General features: G+C 35.1%; 2 protein-coding genes across 3 annotated transcripts; one reads left to right on the top strand and one right to left on the bottom strand.

Moving 5' to 3' along the window:
* Positions 1 to 200: 200 nt before the first annotated feature.
* LOC148957190 (Parkinson disease protein 7 homolog) lies at positions 201 to 4,100 on the top strand. Of its 2 annotated transcripts, none has more exons than XM_089115756.1 (6): positions 201 to 357; positions 543 to 641; positions 771 to 830; positions 1,209 to 1,278; positions 2,055 to 2,135; positions 3,742 to 4,100. In XM_089115756.1, the coding sequence occupies exons 1-6, from the start codon at positions 268 to 270 to the stop codon at positions 3,894 to 3,896; spliced, it is 555 nt and encodes a 184-aa protein (XP_088971882.1). In that variant the 5' UTR covers positions 201 to 267; the 3' UTR covers positions 3,897 to 4,100. The 2 variants fall into 2 exon arrangements, with proteins under 2 accessions (XP_088971882.1, XP_088971883.1); XM_089115757.1 differs by having other exon boundaries at positions 2,044 to 2,135.
* Positions 4,101 to 4,526: 426 nt separating this feature from the next.
* Positions 4,527 to 20,335, bottom strand: LOC148957189 (uncharacterized). The gene is made up of 19 exons (XM_089115753.1): positions 19,988 to 20,335; positions 18,236 to 19,121; positions 17,415 to 17,570; positions 16,932 to 17,213; positions 14,137 to 14,450; positions 13,714 to 13,741; positions 13,199 to 13,258; positions 12,739 to 12,944; positions 11,978 to 12,159; positions 11,731 to 11,806; positions 11,505 to 11,581; positions 11,101 to 11,230; positions 10,862 to 10,936; positions 10,563 to 10,652; positions 9,858 to 10,027; positions 9,406 to 9,597; positions 7,248 to 7,330; positions 6,964 to 7,068; positions 4,527 to 6,250 (listed from the first exon to the last, which is right to left on the bottom strand). The coding sequence occupies exons 2-19, from the start codon at positions 19,065 to 19,067 to the stop codon at positions 6,066 to 6,068; spliced, it is 3,243 nt and encodes a 1,080-aa protein (XP_088971879.1). The 5' UTR covers positions 19,068 to 19,121; positions 19,988 to 20,335; the 3' UTR covers positions 4,527 to 6,065.
* Positions 20,336 to 20,744: the final 409 nt, after the last annotated feature.

The raw sequence follows: 20,744 nt of genomic DNA, 5'->3' as shown, positions 1-20,744 counted from the left end.
GGAAAGTTTTTCATCAGCAGAAGCAAACACCTCCTCGTCAGAAATTACACGGACATACATGAAGGTTTCAAAACGTATTAACTGCACCAGAAAGGGGTTTCTACATGTTTTCACTGAAAGTTTCCTGTCGCGTTTCTACTCTTCCAGGCGATGCCCCCCTTCCATGCATGCATTCATCAGGGGGATTTCCATCTGACACAGGGAAACAAGTTAGCTCAAGAAATTGGTCAATCTTCTTCTTCTTGGTTTGCTGCGAAGAGGGAGAAAATGGCATCCAAAAGGGCCTTAGTTGTTCTTGCTAAAGGAGCTGAAGAGATGGAGGCAGTTATATCTATTGATGTTCTCAGAAGAGCAAAGGTATGGTTTGTATTGCTGCCAGTGATGATGACCCTTACTAGCCTAACAAACAGTGCAATCTGGTTCGAGATAGAACATGCTTCGAACCGTTACTTACAATAAGAATAAAAAGATCCATTACTTACAACAGTTTGTTTGGATGATACAGTTAGAAAGTTTATAAGTTACATTTGATTTTTTGACAGGTAGATACAGTCGTGGCAGGTCTGCATGGTTCTGAGGTGGTGACATGCAGCAGAGGAGTTTTTGTCAAACCAGATATCAGTCTGGAAGATGTCAAAAAGGTTTGCAACGTGTCTTTTTAGTCCACAACTACCAAATTACTTTTGTAAAACGAGAATGCTCTTACTTACTTATAACGAAACCCATTTTTGTTTTAACTATTCAATTGCAGTCTCATTTTGTCATTTTAGGAAATGTTTGATGCAGTTGTGCTTCCTGGTGGACTTGAAGGTGCTCAAAATCTTGCAGAAGTAAGAGTATTTGTTTTTGAGATCCCATATCTTGCCAAAATTAGATAATGATTTGGAAGATTGAAAAGTGTCCCCATGCTCCATCCTGTCCCAAGTACATGCACAATTTGATACAGTTTAAGCAAACAACCATTTAGATTTAGCAGTCAAAGCAAATATAGACTATCAACATGTTTGTTTGACATAAAGAGAACCTTTGAACTATTCTCTTGATGTGAAAAACATTAACTGCTCTTTTTGCCATCAAAATTTTAATGTTCAATCAACCTTCTTTGTAAAAATGAATAATGAAAACCATTGATATTTTTTAGGAAGCTGTTCATTATATGATGAAAAGTCTAATTACTTTGAACATTATTAAAACTTTTTCATTTCTAGTCATCAGTTGTGAAGGAGATCCTTCAGTCACATGAAAAAGATGGAAAAATTGTTGCTGCAATATGTGCAGGTAAGATTTTTAATTGACATGTTCTTCTCATATGCCCTAGTCTTTAAGTATATCTGTTATTATCTATATATCCTTAAAAGCTGTTATTCATACCTTACTTTTGTCCTTTCTGTCTTGAAAGGACAGCACCAGCCAGAAAAATTTAGGGTGGGCAGGGGGAAGGGATATGGGGGCATGCTTAGTTTTTAGATGTCATCCCCTAAGTACTGGATACACCCTTTTAAAAATATTTTAGAAAGAAAACAGTGATGAAACAGTGTCCTTAGTTTTACTGTCAACATACCATATAATCAAGAATTGTTCTTTGTTATCTCAACAACCAACTTGAAGGTTTTCTAGGATAATCAGGAATTGAAGCTTGCTAGAAATTGTTGATTTGCCAGTGAAATTTCAAGATGACACAAATCACCCCCTGCCATTTTTGGTCGATTTTTAATGAAATAAGAAATCAATCCTTGAATAAAAAAAATTGCTGGACATATCCTCCCCAACCTTACCTGTGGCACTGCCTCTGCTGTTTTTGAATGTTCACTGAAATGAAATTTGCTTAAAAATGTTCCCTTGGATTTTTATCTCAAATATGGAACCTCACTTGATCCAAGAAAGATGAAGTAAATATGCATCTCTTGATGTCTAAAAAACAACAAATAGTATTCTAAAAAAGATCTTTGTGAATGTTGTGTAGCTATTACATTTTAAGATCATGAATTATTTAATACATTTTTCATTAATCATCACTTACATAACAGTATGAAATATCAGTAGTTGTCTCTAAGGTCCTATTGCTTTTGCAACTCATGGAATTGGAAAAGGGAAAAAGATTACATCACACCCATCAGTTAAAGAAAAATTTGATGGTATGTGATTCATTCATTCAAATAAAAATTATTTCATTTTTCTTGATTATAGTGCTGTGTTGTTTACTTTATCAGCATTTTGTCCAAGTTACTCTGAGTACTTGAAGATGTTTTCATTCCATCTTCTAGCAAAGGTTCTCATTTTAATTTTAAGCTTATTTGTACATTGTTACAATCCACTTTCGAAAACCTGCTTCGAAAATGGCCCTCTGGATAAAAGAAAATTTATCTATATGTATATATATATATATATATATTTGATTACAATCTAGTGAAAAATAAAGAGGAGAGAAATAAAGACAAACAATTGCTCCAACTAGAAGCTCCCTCAAATTTTTATAGTACACAATTTGAGACAATGAATAGAGTCAATGTTCCAAATCTTTGACTCAGCGATAAGCAGAATGTTTTTGTCCACTGGATGTTCTCATTAGTGGTACTTGCAAGTCAGTGCCAGAGTTGCAAAGAACTCAAGTTAAAAGTCTTAGAGTTTAGAAAAAGAACAAGTTAAATTTTCAGGGGCTAGACTGTTAAAAGATTTATATGTTTCAGCTCATTATAGTTTTTAAAGAAAAAGTATAGTGAAAAGTGAAATATTGGGCCAATTCTTTGATCAGTGGTGCTGCTTATTTTTCAATGGCATAATAGCTGATTTTTCCAATCATGGCACCAATTGGACAACGGTACCCTACCAGTCACATCCTTTCATTTTTCTGATTGGCCTATTTCGACCTGCAACTGGGTATATATTTTCCATCTTGTTTAGTTGGACCCTTATTCCAAAATATCATACTCTAGTCAGTGTCAGAAGAAAAAGCTTATAGTGTATACACTGGGGTCGCAAAAGTATGGAAAGGGTAGGTCAAAATGGCAGCTCAGAGTGACCACGGGCCTTAGCTGACCAATTTCAAAATCAGAATCAGAGGCGAAGGGGCTTGGAAACGATAGGTTATGGCAGGAAAATGCATTTACCATTCCTTAGACTTTCAGTTTAATGGAAATTTAATGGTTGGTTTGCTGTTTCAAGGGGAAAAATTCAGCAGAACTTTTTGAAGCATTGCTTCAAAACAATTCTGTAAAAGATTCTCTGAGTATACATGAAAGATGACCACTAAGTGTCACTTTATTGGAAAAATAGGAACAAAAAAGGTTGAAATTCGAAGCAAACTGCTTAAAGCTTCTTTTTCATGAAATTTGAGAAAGTGATGTAATGATGTTAGCAGTGCACTTAAATTTTAAAGTTTCAATACTGACACAAGGTGAGTTGCTCTTCATTTGATGTTGATGAATTGTTCATCTTAAATTCTGATTTACTTATTATCTAAGCACATGACAATCAAAAAACTGAAGCATCTACACCCAAAGCATCAATTTTATTTAGCAATAAAACTATTTTGATCACTAAACACAAGCTTTAGAAATTGTTTACCTGATATCACTTTTGATAACCTCAAACCTGATATCTCAGCCAAAATGATCTTCTTGATAATATACTTAAAGTCGTAAGAAAGGTGCACAAATCCAAATATATTCCCAGTAAGTTCTGAAATGTTTATACTAACATTTAAAGTCCCAGACAAAATTTTTTTGTACTCATACTTTTCAGGATACAGTTACCAAGAACAAACAGTTGTCACTGACAACAATATGATCACAAGCCGAGGTCCTGGCACAGCATTTGATTTTGCTTTTGAGGTTGTGAATGCTCTCTGTGGGGAAGAAACTGTAAAAGAAATGAAGAAGCCCATGCTTATCAATTAAACATTCCCATGAATTGCTGCCAGTATTTCATTTCTACTTGCTGACCCAAGGTAGTGACCTAGAATTGATTGCAGATAGGTGCTGTTATCAAACATTCTCATTTCTCGAAGGAGAAAAAATTAAGAATACTTTGCAAAAGATAAGCTGTATGTGTAGAAATGTGAGATCTATTGTCAAAAATTTTGATAAGATTTGATTACCAAAGCTGCGTGTTTTTTGAAATTGTTATGTTTGATCTAGGATACTCTACAGATAGAAATTGATAAAGTGAACAAAAGTTGAAATTATTTATTTGAAGAATGACAGATATGTACTCAAGCTTATTTTTGACATATTTTAAGCAGCTGAAATTTGAGAAAAAGATTACCTGCAATTTTACATTAACCACTCTTTTTTCATACGAGGCTGAACCAGCAAGTTTTTATTTTGACCATGGGTGCTTACAAAACAAAACAAAACAAAACAAAACGAAACTACTATAAACATGCAAATTTTGACTAACAGATTTCCAAAGACACAACTCCCCAATCAAAGTATGCAGAAAGAGTATAAGCCTTGCACCCACGCTGAAGTGAGCAACAACATGATTTTTCAAATAAGAATATCATGCTACACAGAGAAAAGCAACCCTTTATTGGATTTGATATACACTAGATAAAAAAATCAATTCTTACAAATTGTATTATTGTATTAACTGAACGCCAATGTTTAACTTACAAAATTATGTAACAAGGACTGTTCTCTGCTAGAATACTCAGCTTCGGATCCTAAATATTTTACATCTGATCACAAAGAGTATAATAATAAATTATAAAATGTTACAAAATAGTTTGCAATTATTTTTACCTTAATATTGAAAACCTGGTTATTTCACATTACATTCTGATATGTGCAAAAAAGTTGCAGATAAATAGGTTCCTTGTTAACATTTTCAAATTTTGATTTTTTTAAGGCAAGCAACTACAAACTTAATCTCTAAATGTAAACGACACAGTCTAATCAAAGAATAAAGCCATCCTCCCCAGGTAGGAAAACTTCACTTAAAAATTGATCCTTAATCAATGCAGCTCCTATTCTAGTCAATCCATAACATATGCAGGCTAAACATTTCTGTGTAACAAAGGAAATCTAACCCAGTTCACTCAAACTGATGTTGACATTTCTTTTCATAAAAGCTCAACATATGACACAAGAGATCTGAAAACATGAATAGTTCCAATAAAGTAATATGGCAACAGTTTCTAAGTGAACATCAAATGAACTTCATTAGAAATGAATTTAGCTTTTTCTAAGGTTGTTCTTCAGGTTTACCCCATATTCATACAATGCAATCACCAAACTATTCGGCCAGGAATCCCCACAAATAGACCATTAATGGATAATAGACATTTCTTTGTCTCTTTCTAGCGGCCTAAACAATACAACCTTTCCTGGGAATAAACCAAATGCTTACAAAGAAAACATCTTCGTTGAATTATAATTCTTACAAAGAATTGAGTCGCACAGAGCTCTTACTTCAAGCACCAACACAAAGACAAAACGTCATTATTTATCAGGCTTGTCTTGTTGTTTGGAAAGTCTTGGCAAGTTAACAGATTTTCACAAAATTTAGCTAAAAATGAAAGATCAGTATAAGGGAGAGTGTCCGTTTTTACTTGTGAAACCGATATTTTCATTGCTCTTGTGTCCTGTTATTACAAGGATTTGGATAAAAACACATGTTGGTATTTATGTAAAGGTTATAAAGGGTCGCAGTCAACGTTAGGTTTAATTTTCTCTGGCATTTTGAATGGTGCTCAAATGAATATCAAAAATTTGATATTACATAAATACAATAGTATGTGTTACTTAATAATGTAATAAAGGCAATTTTATTTTACCTGATATCACAAGTGGGCAGTTTGCAATTATATAAAAACTTATGCATGATGAGAAACACGAGAAAGTAGTAGAGATGTATCAACATAAGTGGTACCCAATGTTTTTCGGGGAAGCAGGAAACGTCATTTTTTGGAATCGGGAATTGGCAATTTTTTGAGAGCGGGATTCGAGAATCGATAACTTCGGGACTCGGGAATAGATGGTCAGGAATCGGGCATCAGGCTTCAAAAGAAGAATCAGAGGAGTTGGGTACTCTCGAAGGAGCAGTGCTTCAGTATTAATCAATTTTCACTGCTTTGATCCCGATGATATCTTCTTCGACTTTGAATCAAAAGCCAATGTGACTGTGTTGATAAGACGGTACCTTTGCATCAGATTTCGGGCCTTGGTATGTTCGCTATGAATCTCTTCTGTAAAATTTGCAGGAAACCAACCTTGCTCGCCCTCTAGTAAATGCACTCCTTCATACCAGCCTTAAATATCAATTTTGCAATCGAAATAGATGGTTGATACCAAGAAGACAAACAACTAACAACATCAAGTAAAATAATAAACGACAAACTCGTCTGGTGAGGGGAAAAGAATTTCACAGATCTTATCACCTTGAACAAGGGGGCTGGCAAAAAAGATCGATACAGAAAAGCAAGTTATTGAACTTTAACAGTTCTTGATTTACAGATGTATTTCACATTTCCTTTCACAGAAAATCGAAAGATTTCGGACGGCAAAATTTCGTATAAAGAATTGGGACAAAAATATTTTGGATCCATTTTGATAATTTCGGAAAAATATTTTGGATAATTTTCTGTAGCAACGAATTTTATTATGTTGATATTAGATATGTATCGGATGTCTAATAGACCTGAGAAAATTGGCAACTCCTACAGTTGGGCACAACTAAATGCGACTTTTAAAGTTTCACCCTTTAATCCGTAAGAATATACCAAAACATTCGTAAGAATAATTCAACATAGCTAAGCATATTACATAAGCAAGGTACAAACTTGAGCTGGTAAAGTTGTAATGGTATTGAAAGAAAACTGTAATTAGGGGACTTACATAGACAGTCCTACATCGACTTAAAAACAAACATTTCGATACATAATTAACGAAGTGAGAAAAATCTGCTGATGCATTAGAGCTGGAACGAAATGTGCTAGATAAGAATAAGTGCAACGAGACATACCATCTGGCAATTTCCTCAACACTTTGATAACATCGCCTTCCCTTAAATTTAATTCGTCAGGCTGCTGTGCTTGATAAGCATGAATAGTACGGACTTGAGGACAGTCTACAAAAAATATCAGAATTATAGTAACAGAAGTAGTATAGAATTCTTGTTCATATTTTTGTTGCATCTTTCAAAAGTTAAGCTATGTAGGCTGTTCAAAATTGCTGTGACAAAACTGAGGAAAAGATACTAAAAAATTGCATCAAAATTTTTAACCAACAGTGGTAAAGTGAAATTACCCCATTCTTCGTATATTTTTTCACCATCCTGTTCTCCTGCAGTTTTTGGATTAATAGCCTCTATCCAACGAACTTTCTCCGTTCTAAAAGGAGGCACAAAATAACAATAAAACAGTATAATATAATGATGGTATAGCCAGTACCTCATGTTAAACGAACTTTTAAAATGAAATGCAACAATGCAAGGTTGTAGTAATGAAACATAAGCTAAGAGGAGAGACTGAAAAACAGATAAATTAATATTTATGCGTTATCAAAAATTATGACCATCGATATGGAAGGAAGCTTTTGAAGGATAAATCGATAATAATTTGATATAAACATATTATGAAAGAGAACTGTCATGAGATGTAAAAAATGCATCAGGTGAAATAATGCATCAGGTATGGCTAAGTTGTACAGATAAATGTATTGTGTGGCACTCAGATATAAACAGGAATGAAAAAGAAATGGAAAAAAACTGCTTTCAACACGATTTAAACGAGTTTCGGCACTGCAGCTCAACAGGTACAAAGTCATCCAAAAGGTTACTGCAATAGTGCCTATGTATAAAAAGTCAACACATTCGAATGAAGATATCGACAAGGAAGCCCAAAAGAAGCTCCACTGATAAAGAAAAATAAAACGACGAAGCCGGGGCATAGAATAGACTCGACCATGCGCCCAAGAGGTCGTAGGAAGATAAAGAATATTTACAAATATATCCTTTTGATCAATGCTTCCTTTGTGTACATCAAAAAGACCAACATGAGTTAAACAAAATCAACTCATCTCCAGTAAATGCCTTTTGCACAAAAAAGGTTTTACAACCCAAGAATCACTAGAATTTTTTAAAATTCTATGGGGAAATAATTCCGAGATAGAGTAAAACGAATTAATGTTATCAATGCGAGATAGTACATTTAAGGAATAACTGCACAATGAAGGAGCAAAAAACCAACAACCAAAATGGGAATTGAAGTGAAGTATTAAGCATACAGTTGAATTTGCTGCGTAAATGACAAGCAAGAAGGCACTATGTCAAAAATTAACTTAAAAGAGAAGACAATACAAGAGAATGAGTACTGTGCCAGTAGAATGAACCTTTTAACAAGATTTATGACACAGGAAACAAATCAAGAGGTCTGTTTTTATAGGTATTTATTCAGAAACCAAAGATTAGAAAGCTGCTGCGTGGGTCTCCAAACAAATCACCAGTCTGGTTATCATTGTAATTTGGTTGCGATTGAAGCCATCTCTCAAGCAATCAATTTGCAACGGGGAAAGCAAGTCTGCAAACGATTCAAAAAATGAGGAAGCTTATTGAAACGAACAAAGAAATGAAACAGGATATTATCCTACGCAGGATCAATTACATAACAGCATTCAAGAAAGTAAATCATTTATGGACTATCAACAAACACAAATTGAGAGCATGAATAGGAAAACGGAAGAAGATTGAAATGGATTTGAAAGGGGATAATTGGATTTTCGTCTGTAAGGAAAGTGAGACCAGAAACCTGCCAAGAGAGCAAAGAGAGAGAAACAATTAACTCAAAAGCAGACGATACATTAGTTTTCTGCAAATTGTCACAAGCAATCACAAGCATCTAGCCAGCATGAACACTGTTTGTCTGCTCGTAGGGTATTGATTAACCACCCCCTTCAAGCACTGTTTTGAATGATCTTTAGAGCTTCTGTTTTTTCTAATGATTTCAACTTCTACAGCACCGAACGTGGGGGGGGGGGGAGAGAGGTTCTTTTAATAAACTGTTAGTTTAGCGAAATATTATGTTTGCCTACATCGCATTCAAAGGACTGCGCACGAATTGTAGAAGCAAACAGTGAACGTACAGAAACAGTGAACAAAGTAATGGAAGAAAGTAGTCTGTACAATCTATTGCTAAACAGCAGAGTATCAAGTGTCCTTAAAAGCTAGAGGAAATCGCAGCAAGGCAAAAAGGTTTCGCAGCAAGACAGTTGAAGAGTGGAGTAGAATTCAGTCCGGAGATGACACATGAATACCTGGGTGGAATAGAACCATTGCTTATGTGGTAGGAAAGAAATCCCAGTAGTGACGAGATTAAAAGGCGAAGAGAATGAGCTACCAAAAGTAGCAAAGAGCAATGAATGAACTGGCAAAAAGAAAAGCTGTAACGTACCAAAAGGGAAAACTTACTCTGTTTCAGCAAGACAAACATAAGTTGCTGTCTTCCTTTGATGATTTTCCAAAAGAATAAGGGAAAACATATGTTTGTTTGTTGGTATTCCGACGGTGCCAGGTTTCAACGTATCACCCGTTGGCACAGACTCCTCGTCGATTCGGATAAGTGTTCTGGAGCAGTAATCAACTACTTTGAAACTCTCTTCGCTAAAAGAGATGGTTCAGATTAACACAATGTTTGAGAAGGATCAGTTAAATCTTACGATGATCATTTTACCTACGCGAGTTTACCAGGCAGAATAATTTTAGCATTGGGTATCACTTGTTAAGCATCATGATTTTTCTAATTCTGGTATACAAAGACATCTGGAAATCAGCATAGAGAAAACACAAATTTTCGGCAGGTAGAAGCTTTGACTAGCCGATATGAACTCTTCTTTTATCGTAAAAAACAGGAAAATCCTCACCCTTTCATTTTGGTAACAAGCAACAAGTCGTTGAAGAGAAAAAGATATATCCTGTAGTATTTTCCTCCTCTTAGCAGGGCCTTGAAAGTACGTGCTTTCTTTTCGTTTTCTAAACAGACAAGCTCCCCACGTCGGAGAAGCCATCTCGATGACGATACGATGGGAATAGGCTAAAATAAAATTAGGTATTGTTAATTGCGTAAAAATAGCTAAATTATTGAAATAGTCGCGTATTCAGAGTGACTCCATTGAAGGAGGCGCGGGGGCAGCCGCTCCTCTTGCCCTTGCATAGGAGTGGCAAGGGGGTCAGAATGCATATAAAATATATAGAGGTCATATGAAATCCTGACTGTCGTGCCTTGCTCATGGCGAAATTTCTCGAAATTTGTAAAAAAATTCTTATGACAAAAGTTAGCAATTTTTAAATACCTACAGAACATTGAATTTATTTCAAATGCAATTTTTCTGAGAGCGTCCCCCTTGTCCTTTGGTCGCTCTGGCGTCTCTGTGCTATTTAATATTTTTTCCATGTGATCACGTGCAGTGCAGCAATTTTGCTGAAAATCCCTTAACTAGAGTACCAACAGTTGTGACCAAATTTATCCCCAAACGAGGATAAAGCTAAACTTCAACAATGACAACTACAATATCAGTTATCATTTCATTTGCATGTTTGCAATTCGAGAGCAATCAACTTATAATTACTTTCATCTTGAAAGACAGCATTTGCTGGACATAATACATTTCCTCTATTCTCTCCATTTTCCGTGCACCTTCATTGCAAGCTTTCACAACCTGTAGAGTAGGACGAAGAAAACTCATTGCTTGAGGGAAATTAAGTAAACAAATGAGCTCCATCCAATCCAATCGTCGATATGTGGTAATAAGGATGGAATGAGTGTGCCATAAAGAGCTATGAGTGAATGACAAGGAGGAAAAGTAACGAAAACGACAGAGAAAAAAACGAAAAGGTGTAAAATTGAATGGGAATTTTGCGAATTTACCTTATGTATTGCACTGAGAGCTTTGTCCGTATTGTTAAACTCTTCACTGCCTGGCTCACACTGGTGACAAATCGCCTAAAACAATCATATAAATCGCGATAAAAAATCCGAAACTAAAAATGAAAGTTGGATGGGCCAGAATTCATTGATATATTTACCACAAGATTCAGTTCCCTCTAAACAAAATTTGCAAGTCACTGTGCAAAAAAACAACGAAAACATATTGGATGAAAACTCACATCCATAAGAAGCGGCAAACGAGTGATTCGCTGCATCGGAACCACGAGGAACGACTGGAGTGACAACCCTTGTGACCTAGAAGACGACTCCAGTCTTCCAAGAAGATCAATGAACGCTTGACTCTCATTCCTACGAGAAAACAAAGCTCATGCTTGAACTCGATAGCTCTCAACGCTTATCCTAGTTAAGTCAAATAGCGGTGCTTGGAAGATAAGCAATGATGTTTATCACATTGAGAGAAATTACCGTAAACTACTGGAAAATGTTCAAATGTTATAAAGATAATTGCCAGTTTACTGTTTTTTAACAAATTAAACCATGAGATTTGAAAGGCATTTTTACCAAATGCTTTGAGATTGAATTGGAAAATTTTGCAGAAACCCTAAAAAAGTCAAAAACTCACCCAAGGGCAGACAATGTTCGTTCTTGGTAAACTTGGTTTGAGCAATACTTCACGTAACATTCGAAGTGTTTCGTGGCCTAACAAAAAATTGATTCATTTAAGAAACAGATGATGAAGATAAGAAGAGAAAATATTCAAAAGGCGCACTGATGTCATCTTTGAAATTACAAAGTGATTGACAAAAGGTAGAAGACTTAATTAGTAAATAGTCTAAATAGAAACTTACATAGTCAGTGACAATGTCACTGATCGAAGAAATAATAAAATTGTCTTGCTGCTTTCCGCGTAGACTGTGCAAAAATCTGCAAACAAAGATTGGGGATGTTGAAATCGAGATCACTTACACCAATTCAAGCGAAAATTCATAGAAAAATACATCTAATAGATCATGACAATTCGAACATCCATGGGTCGCAATTATTATCAAAGAAAAAACCAACAACAAGACGAAGAAACACCCTGCGCCAGCTTACTTCTCGCTAGTATTTCTTATGGCTGCAAGTCCACCAAAGATGAAATGAAACTGCTGCTTGTCAATAAGACGCTCTTCGGATGGCTTCTCTAGCTGCTCCAAAAATTCATTCATGAAGTGGTTCACTAATATGCTTAGACTTTTCAAATAAGAAGCTTCCGACGTGATAACCTCAAACATAGCCTGCGGAATTAATTGGATATAATTATAAGGTACAACATTGGCAATATTATGATGATCAAAAATAAGCGTAAATCAGCAAACATTGATCAACAAAATGCTACATAGTCTCATCGACAGTGAGACTAGAACCTCACGTAAATTGCTAAGTCGCACCATCTATACGATGTTTTTTGGCATCGTCATTACTATATTCCATTTCTAAGCCTTTTACTTCCTGTTCTTTCAAGGCTGCATCCGGCTTTGGCATTAATAACTACATGATATTTAAATTCTAACAATTACCATTTGCCACAATTTACCTATAAATCTAGCAGTATTTGTAAATTGTAAGGCTCTTTGTAACTTTATTTGTGACGAATATGACTTGGATCTCAAACGGCAAGAAACTAGAATTGCTTCTTAATACAAAATAAGAAATAAACTTGCACAAACAATTTATTATCAGCAGAAAATTACATGGCAATAAGGTATCCTAAGCATTTACCAAAACATGTTTACACCGTTTAATGGAAAAGATCAAGGGTTAGGTTATAGGGGATAGACGCAGGTGGGCTGCCAATAGTACAGCAAGAGTGTTACCTCTTGTCGCTTCCTTTCACGTGGCTCCAATTCATCGAGCACGCCACTGTCTCTGACTGACGGTAGCTGGCACCATAACAGTCGCTGACCAGCCTCGATGCTTCCAGTGCTGTATTCATTGAATACGTCATCTTCTTTGTATTCTTTTTTACTTTGCCGTCTCATTTCTGATAGCACGTCAGCGGCATACATCTGATACAGTGGTTCTACAAAAGATAAAATGTTGGCTTAATGAATACGCAAAAACTGCACGAACGTGTCAATATTAAATGCCAATATATTCCTTAAATTTTGCATTAGAGTTAACATGCATGACCAACATAACAGTCTATGCTAAGTTTAAGGAACATTTGTAACTTTTGATGTACAATTTTAGCAGTTATATTAGCATTTGATTAACTATCTTTGTTTTTTCTTAAAATCAGCAAAAAATTTTAAGAAACGCAAACAATTAATTCACCGTCAGCTAGATCTTCATATTCATCTTCGTTATCTTTGGGTTTTGTTAAAAGAACTGGTCCTAAAAAATATTGAAAAGGGATGATGCCACGAAAACATGTAAATAATCTCAGAAACAAAATATACTGTGTTAATGCAAATCAATGCACATGCTGCAATGCGATGCAATACATCTTTGATTAAAGATTTACAAGTACGATGTTAAATTTACTATCACGTCAATTACAGCACTTAAATAGTACTGATGCACTGGAAAATTAGTGGAAGAAGAAACAAAGTTACGCAAAAAAATGCTTCTTTTCATAACAAGCAGAGACTACACAACTCAGAAACAAAATAACTCATAGATGTTTCTTTTTCATAAGCTAATATTTATCGCTACAAACCATTTATCAAATTGTCAGTTTCAGTTGAATGAAGAAGGGCATTTGCTGTGGGCATTTAACGCTATGAAAAGGTAGATTTATAAGTAAACTGGGTCACAGTCAAAGGGGCAAAGTGGAACAAGAAACTTACCTTTCATAGATGCAAAAGCTTCTGCAGGCTGTAAAAATTAAAACGATTATTCAAAGAAGAAGTAGAAAATAACAAAACTGGCTTAGGCCAGACATATATCAATTTGCGGAAAAAATATTTTGAATACCAGAAACAAACTTTGGATGAATAACGACAGAAGATTAAAACAAAGGGCACTTTTTAGTGCACCCACTTATTATCATAGGACTTAAAAGAAACGTACATTTTTTGTCAAAGATTGGCAGCCTTTCATTTTAAGCCTTGTATTTATAAATATATTGCATTGTTATAATCTAGAACGAAGCTAGGTTAAGCAGAAACAAATAATACAATTCCCTTAAAAAGTAAGTCATAATATTTTCCTGCTTTGCTAAAATATTTTACTTTCTTAGGAGTAAGTGGTTTGTAAGTAGAAAAACTAACATCCTGATAAGTTGTACTGTCACCCATGTCATCCATTTCATCCAACGCAAGATAGGCCTCGGGATTGAAAACTGGCTGGCTGCCTCTTCGTAGAGACAGCAACCTGGCAGATGGCTTAATTTCTTCGCTTGGATCTTCATAGTCATGTCCAGAATCATCATCACTGCTTTCCGCCTCTGGTTGTTCTTCACCAAGCGGAGGGGGTGGCAAAACTTTTTGCGGAGCCTGTGGAATGATAATTCTCCCAGTTCTTTGTTGGGATGGGTCAACGCTGTTTGGTTCACAATAGTCATCGGAATCTGAGCCTGACACACCTGCCAATTAATTAATATATCTATATCTGGGTAAACATGCCACTAATTGTATCATTTATTGCTTATGCTATTGCAAGACTCTCTGAGAGTAGTAGCTGTGGAAAACCATCTCATAAGTTTTAGCCTAAGCAGTATTTTATTGCTTAATAATATTTGCATTGCTGTCATATAGCATAAAATAGCCATGTAGCTGGTCTCACGAGGGCTTCTTTAGAAAACCATCAAGTCAAAATCGATAAGAGAACCGAAAAGGTTCAAATCTTTAGGAAAAAACTTTTCAGATCTTCTCATTATTGGTCACGTAAAAAGTGCAAAGAATACTACAAGTTGACGTAAAAAGTGCAAAGAATACTACAATAGCAATCTACAAACCACATAAACACAAAAAGTTACCTATTTATTTTGCTTCCTTTTGAGGAACGATTAAATGTCGTTTGAAATGGGTTTAGATGCAGTTAATTCTACGACAAGTGAAGAGTTTAAAATATTGAAGGCAATGAAGCAGTAGTCAGTTCAATTGCAAATTCATGTATTTTGTTAAAAAGCTGGAATCATTTTGCTTTATCCAAATACTAAGGAAAAAGAGGTCATTTACCAAAATTATCGCGAAAAAGAATACAGGTTTTCACCTACTGAACGCAAGTATGGTTGCAATGTGTTCATAACGGTTTCGAAACTGAGAATTCGAAAATGAAAATATTAAAGGTGAAAGCGACGCTTCGAGGAAAACAGCGGTATAATCCAGACATATAGCTAACAATCAACAAAAGGAAGAGTGAGGCATAGATGCATTAAATTCGAGCAACAGAACAGAAACAGCGATATCGGACAATTAGTCGTCAAATGGTCCTAATGACGAGAAAAAGCTTCAAAGACGGCACAGAATGAGTAGTCTAACACAGTAAATGAATCCAACAACTTGTCACACACAATGGCACCAAACAAAGGAATAATATGAACACTTAAACGAATAAAAAGGTTCAGAAATATTCCAGGCGGAGGAATAAAATCACCAGTCAAGAACAGAGGAACGATTTTATATCAACAAACTTATAAATCATCCCGCGAAATTCAATAGCAGAAAAAGTAGTGGATACATTTCAAAAGAGCAAACAAAGAATACACAGGGACTTTTAACCCGAGGTCGACCACCAAATGATCTGAGATAAGGCCAACAAACAGTGAATCAAATTTGGGTAACTTTAATAAAGGAATCGTGAAGCCAAAAGGAACAAATTGCTAGGTGAACACAATTATTAGAACTATTTAAACATTTTAATTAACATCGGTCTTAAATTCATACCCATACCAAAAACTGTTAATGAAAGTTTCTGGCATGGGATCATACCAAAGAGAAACCTGAAAACTTACAAGCTATGTTGTAAAGTTTACACAATCACGTCAAGTTGTTATAGTTGAGAAAAAAACATAACAGACCTATTCCACAAACCTAGAGTTCACATAACATTTTCAATTCAAATCCTTCCACATACTAAAATAAATATTCCAGTCAACCTCTTCAGTCATCAAGGAACACCATTCAACATAAGAATACATGATTAACCTATAATCTACATTGCTGAAGCAATGCTGTCTTAGAAACCTCATTGAGCACAGTTACGAGCAAGCAAAGAATAGCATTCATATAGAATAACATTGAAGTCTAGAGGAAAAGATAAACAAAATACAGCTATTAGCCTTGGTCAATATTCTCACTTCAATTTCGATAACTTCAAGATTATTAAACTTATCAAGGAGACAAGAAATCAAGGCTTGATCAAAGCCCCAAATAAAGCAAACAATGTCTAAAGTCAACCTGATAAACAATAAATGATAGCCTGTCGACAAACAGATAAAGTTGGTCTGTTCATTAATATACCATTGAGAAGAGATGCAGAATTTGCACAGTAATCTTGGAATGTAGTGACTTTAAAGAAACCGATATAATTTCTTCGATGAAATGTGTCTGCAGTAATACAGGGGGGGGGGGGGATAGCTTCAGCCTAAGAGCTAGAATGACAGTTAACAAACAGAAAATGCAAACAATGTGCTATGTGCAAACAAAAGGCTTTTTTGTTAACTTCAATGAAAAAAATATACAAAGAAAAAGAAGAAAGGAACAAAATTATATAAAAGAATAAAAATCAGAACTGAACCAAGAACTTTTGGTAGACAATTGACAGTAAACTAGGGTAAAATAAATATGGCATCAAATAAAAAAATAAGAGCTTAGAAAAGTAAGGAAAGAGCTCAAATTCATGTCATTTGGTTGATGATGCTTCACTGAAAGGAGAAAATGTCTTCCAGGAGAATTAAATATTTCATGTTTTCATTGACTTTCTACAACTTTTTTCTAAATGATGGTACTTTTTGCAAATTAAACATTTTGCTACATTTATTATATTTATTCATGAATTTTAAAGCTACAAATATTTGAATAACAACAAAGCAGTAGCAGCTAAAGAAAAACAAAAAGATTACCTCCAATTTCATTTATCTTGAGAGCATTGGTAAAACCATCAACAACCTCTTTGTCCGGAGTTTCATATGTAGCATCATCCGTTGCATCAACTTCATTGACTTTGGAAAGAAAGTTCATCACAGAATTGCTATCAGGAGTTTCATAAGTGCCACTTTTCTGCTGTATACCCAGCATCAAGCCTCTGACACTACTGACATCTGGTGTTTCATATAAGCCAGGCTGGGACACTCTATTTGCAAACATTTCAGTTGTATCTGAAGCATATGAATACAGCGACTGGTCTGGAGAAATCAGAAATTGGTTAATACATAACTTTCATATTTCAAAACCACATTGCATAGTTCATTGAAATAGATAATTTTCATTTTGTTAGATAACATTATATCAACAATTTCTGACACATTATATTATCAAAATTACAAAAGTTAGAGTGTACTTTGAAGATGTAGAGTATGAAAGTATAAAATAATAATCAACCCTACCTTCAGCTATACTAACTGAATTCCTTGATGGTAAAGGTGGTGGCTTAACAGACTTCCTAGTATTTTCCAAACTGTTTAACGGTAAAGGAGGTGGTCTTCTTTTTGCAGTGCTTTGGATAACACCATTTCTTCCTTTTTTGTCCCCTTCAAATATCTCTAAAATTCCAACAAACATACTATGTCAAAAGAAAAAACACACAGATTTATCAGAAAAAAAATTGTCTGAAAAGTTTTCTTATGATCTGACTGGAATGAAGATATGTGGGTGACATTGGGAAGAGCATCTACAATGGCACTTTTCAAAGCATTGACACTTTTCAAAAAAGAACTGTCCAAAAACATAATGACATTGGTTGGGACTGGGAAGGGCAGATCCATTACATTTCAATGTCACTCAAAGTCTTCAATCATAATTATAACAAACAGATGTTTTGTTCCAATATATTCAAAGAGCACTGCTCCCTTCACCCATTGTATATAGGTTGCATTATCAGTGATTTTATAAATGATGGCACTGCACTTTGATTTCCTTTCAGCAAAAATGTGAACCTCACAATGTAATGACTAACTATAAAAAAATCTGAAGTCTGGTTGGCCTCTCCAAAGCCCATGCTTACAAATTTTTCTGTTGACTCTAGTAAAACTGTGTAAAATTGCTTCCAGTGCCAGTTGCTTATCCTTTCAGACACTACACAGTTACGGAACAACAGTAAAGATTTTGTGTACATGAACACATTCCAATTTTCTTGATGCTTTGAATGTATATTTTTTGCCATTTTAAAAGTGATAAAGGAGCAAAAAAATTTTATTTCTCAACAAACCTGGCTCTTCATAATCCAAATCAGACTCATTACTTCCATGTTGGTTAGGATCCTCATAAACTCTCTCATCATCTTCACAAAATGATTCCACTTGATTTGAAATATTTTTTGACTCAAAAGCACTGGACATAATGTCTGTAGCTGTAAGTGAATTTGAATGGGGTTTTGGGCCAGGAGGCAAAGGACGGCTTGGAGGACCAGAAAGCCTTTTCAAATTATCATTCCCCAACACATTCTGTTTACTTGATTCAGATAGCTTTTCTGAAGATACTTTAGGTTTTAATTTAGGTTTTACATTCGACTGATTCGCTACTTTTTCTGGCTTTACATTACAGTTATCATTCAAGTCCTTTGAAGGATGAGCATTCAACTGTGAAGCTGCAGGTTTACTTGGCAATGGTGGCTTTATTAGCTTCTCGTGTAATTTATCGGCTGGAATACCAGGGATATCTTTTTCAATGGCCTTTTCACCTAATGAATGTCTTTTAACAGCAACTTTTGGGCTACCAACTTTCATCAACTGTGCCTTTGCTGTTGGAGAGGGACAAGGAGAGTAGCTACTGGTCTCATTTGATGAAGTGCCACTCAAACTAGTTTCTCTCAGATGAACTGACTGGGCCCTTTCATTTTCATCTGGTAGTTTGATTGTTTTAGGCTGTTCTTTCTTACCATCTTCAGAAATTGCTCTCTTTGGCTTAGCTGGGGGATGTAGACTCTCATTTGAATTCTTTTTTATACATGCTTTTGTATCACTACTTTTGAAATTAGTTTGGTACATACGAATCCTGGCAGCAACAGAAAGGCCATTTGCCTCCTTGTCTGACTCAGTCATTGTCTTTTACTTGGCAAGTTTGCAAAGACTCCCTACATAACACAGTGTTGATTTCTGTCAAAAACAAAGTGTTATTTATAATTTAGACAATAACTAATTCATTATAGATTCTTATCAAACATATTCATACAACCAGTGCTATAACTCACTGGTAGTGCCAGGAAAAACAGCAAAGCAAACAGCATATTGCACTGGATTGAGATTTTAGAGGCAACCAAGTGTCCTTAGCAAAACTGAAAAATTCCTTCAAAATTAAAAAATATAAAAATGTGGCTTTCAATTTTATACAGATTCAACATATAATTGTAAATATCAAAGACTATATTTTCTTATCATAACTAGAACACCAGTAGAATAGGCAGGGAAGATCACATCAAATTAAAGGGAATCTTCATTTATAATATGAACATCTCTTATTTTCATAAGATACCTTAACACTGTACGAAAAAGCAGACGCCACATCAAGGCAAAGGAAAAGAAGCAGCCATAGATACAAAACAGAACAACTTAAGGGGCAGAGAGAACGCGAGGTTTCCAAGTCGATTCTAAGATTGCTATAAATTATAGCGCTTTTTCATTACCCACCACAAAAACTTGGAATAACAAATTTAAAGAAAACCCGGCGGTAGGCCGGTATGAGTAAAGAGTCCTTACATTGAAAGACGCAAATGACCACAAAATTGTAATAACTCATTCACTAAAAGTGGAATAAAAATAAAAAGCAAAAAGACATAAAAAACTGTTATCTGATTAGTTAAGAACTAAATATTTCTTTTCTCGTCTAAAATTTGCGAAGTTCTCTTGAAGTTTTAGAAGCGACATCTTTGTGTCAAAACAAACCACAACAGATGCGATAGCTATTCTTGGATAAATTTAGGACAGAATTACAAGATCTATTTACGGATGACCTATATACTTACCAAAATGTCTGAAAAAAGCTATTCAACATAGCAAATATGCTTGATAGATGTAAGATTGACGAGATTTCAGTTCTGGCAAAATGCCTCGCAATGTTTTTTTTTCTTCAGAAGTAGCCAACCCACACACGGCCTAAATCAGATCGCCTCTTTGTCTTGTTGAGAAATCGGAAACGTATCAGGGGACTCACATCATAGACACGGCATTCTCTAAGCTTTTATCACTTTCTGGTTTCATTTTTCTCGGTGAAATCTATCTTTTACGAACACGATGGCTGTGATTTGTTGCCTTTTCGCCTTCAATTTATTGTAGAGGAAGTAAATCAATAGAGAGGCCTGGGCCAAGGTATCATCATACGCCAATGCAGAAAGACCCTGTCATAGAATTTGTGACCCTGCATCTCACAATTTTTCTCCCTTTCTCCTCGCTGTTGATAGGCGAGGAATAAAATCAAACTTTAACCCAAACACTTGGAGAGCATTGAGGACAAATTTATATTCTATCTTATTCAATTTATAGATAAAAAGAATGAGATGATTTGAAGAGAGGTACCTTCGCAATAGTGTCGATGTGGTCCAATCAAACATGTGGGATTTGCACCCCAGCCAACAGTACAAGTACCCTTTCAAGCAAATGCTTCGCAAAGAAACGACAAAGTTTTATTAGCTCGAACAAAGGAAAATTTTATTAAGTCCTACGCAAACAAGCAGCTTCTGAACACAAAAAGAATGATGAAAACAAAAATAGAAATCTTTAGAA

Source organism: Rhopilema esculentum, unplaced genomic scaffold (assembly GCF_057945365.1).
Source record: "Rhopilema esculentum isolate cy_ngs unplaced genomic scaffold, ASM5794536v1 HiC_scaffold_36, whole genome shotgun sequence".
In the NCBI taxonomy this organism is placed as follows: domain Eukaryota; kingdom Metazoa; phylum Cnidaria; class Scyphozoa; order Rhizostomeae; family Rhizostomatidae; genus Rhopilema; species Rhopilema esculentum.
Note: the sequence above shows the minus strand (reverse complement) of the source record. Positions and strands in the feature narration are given on the sequence as shown.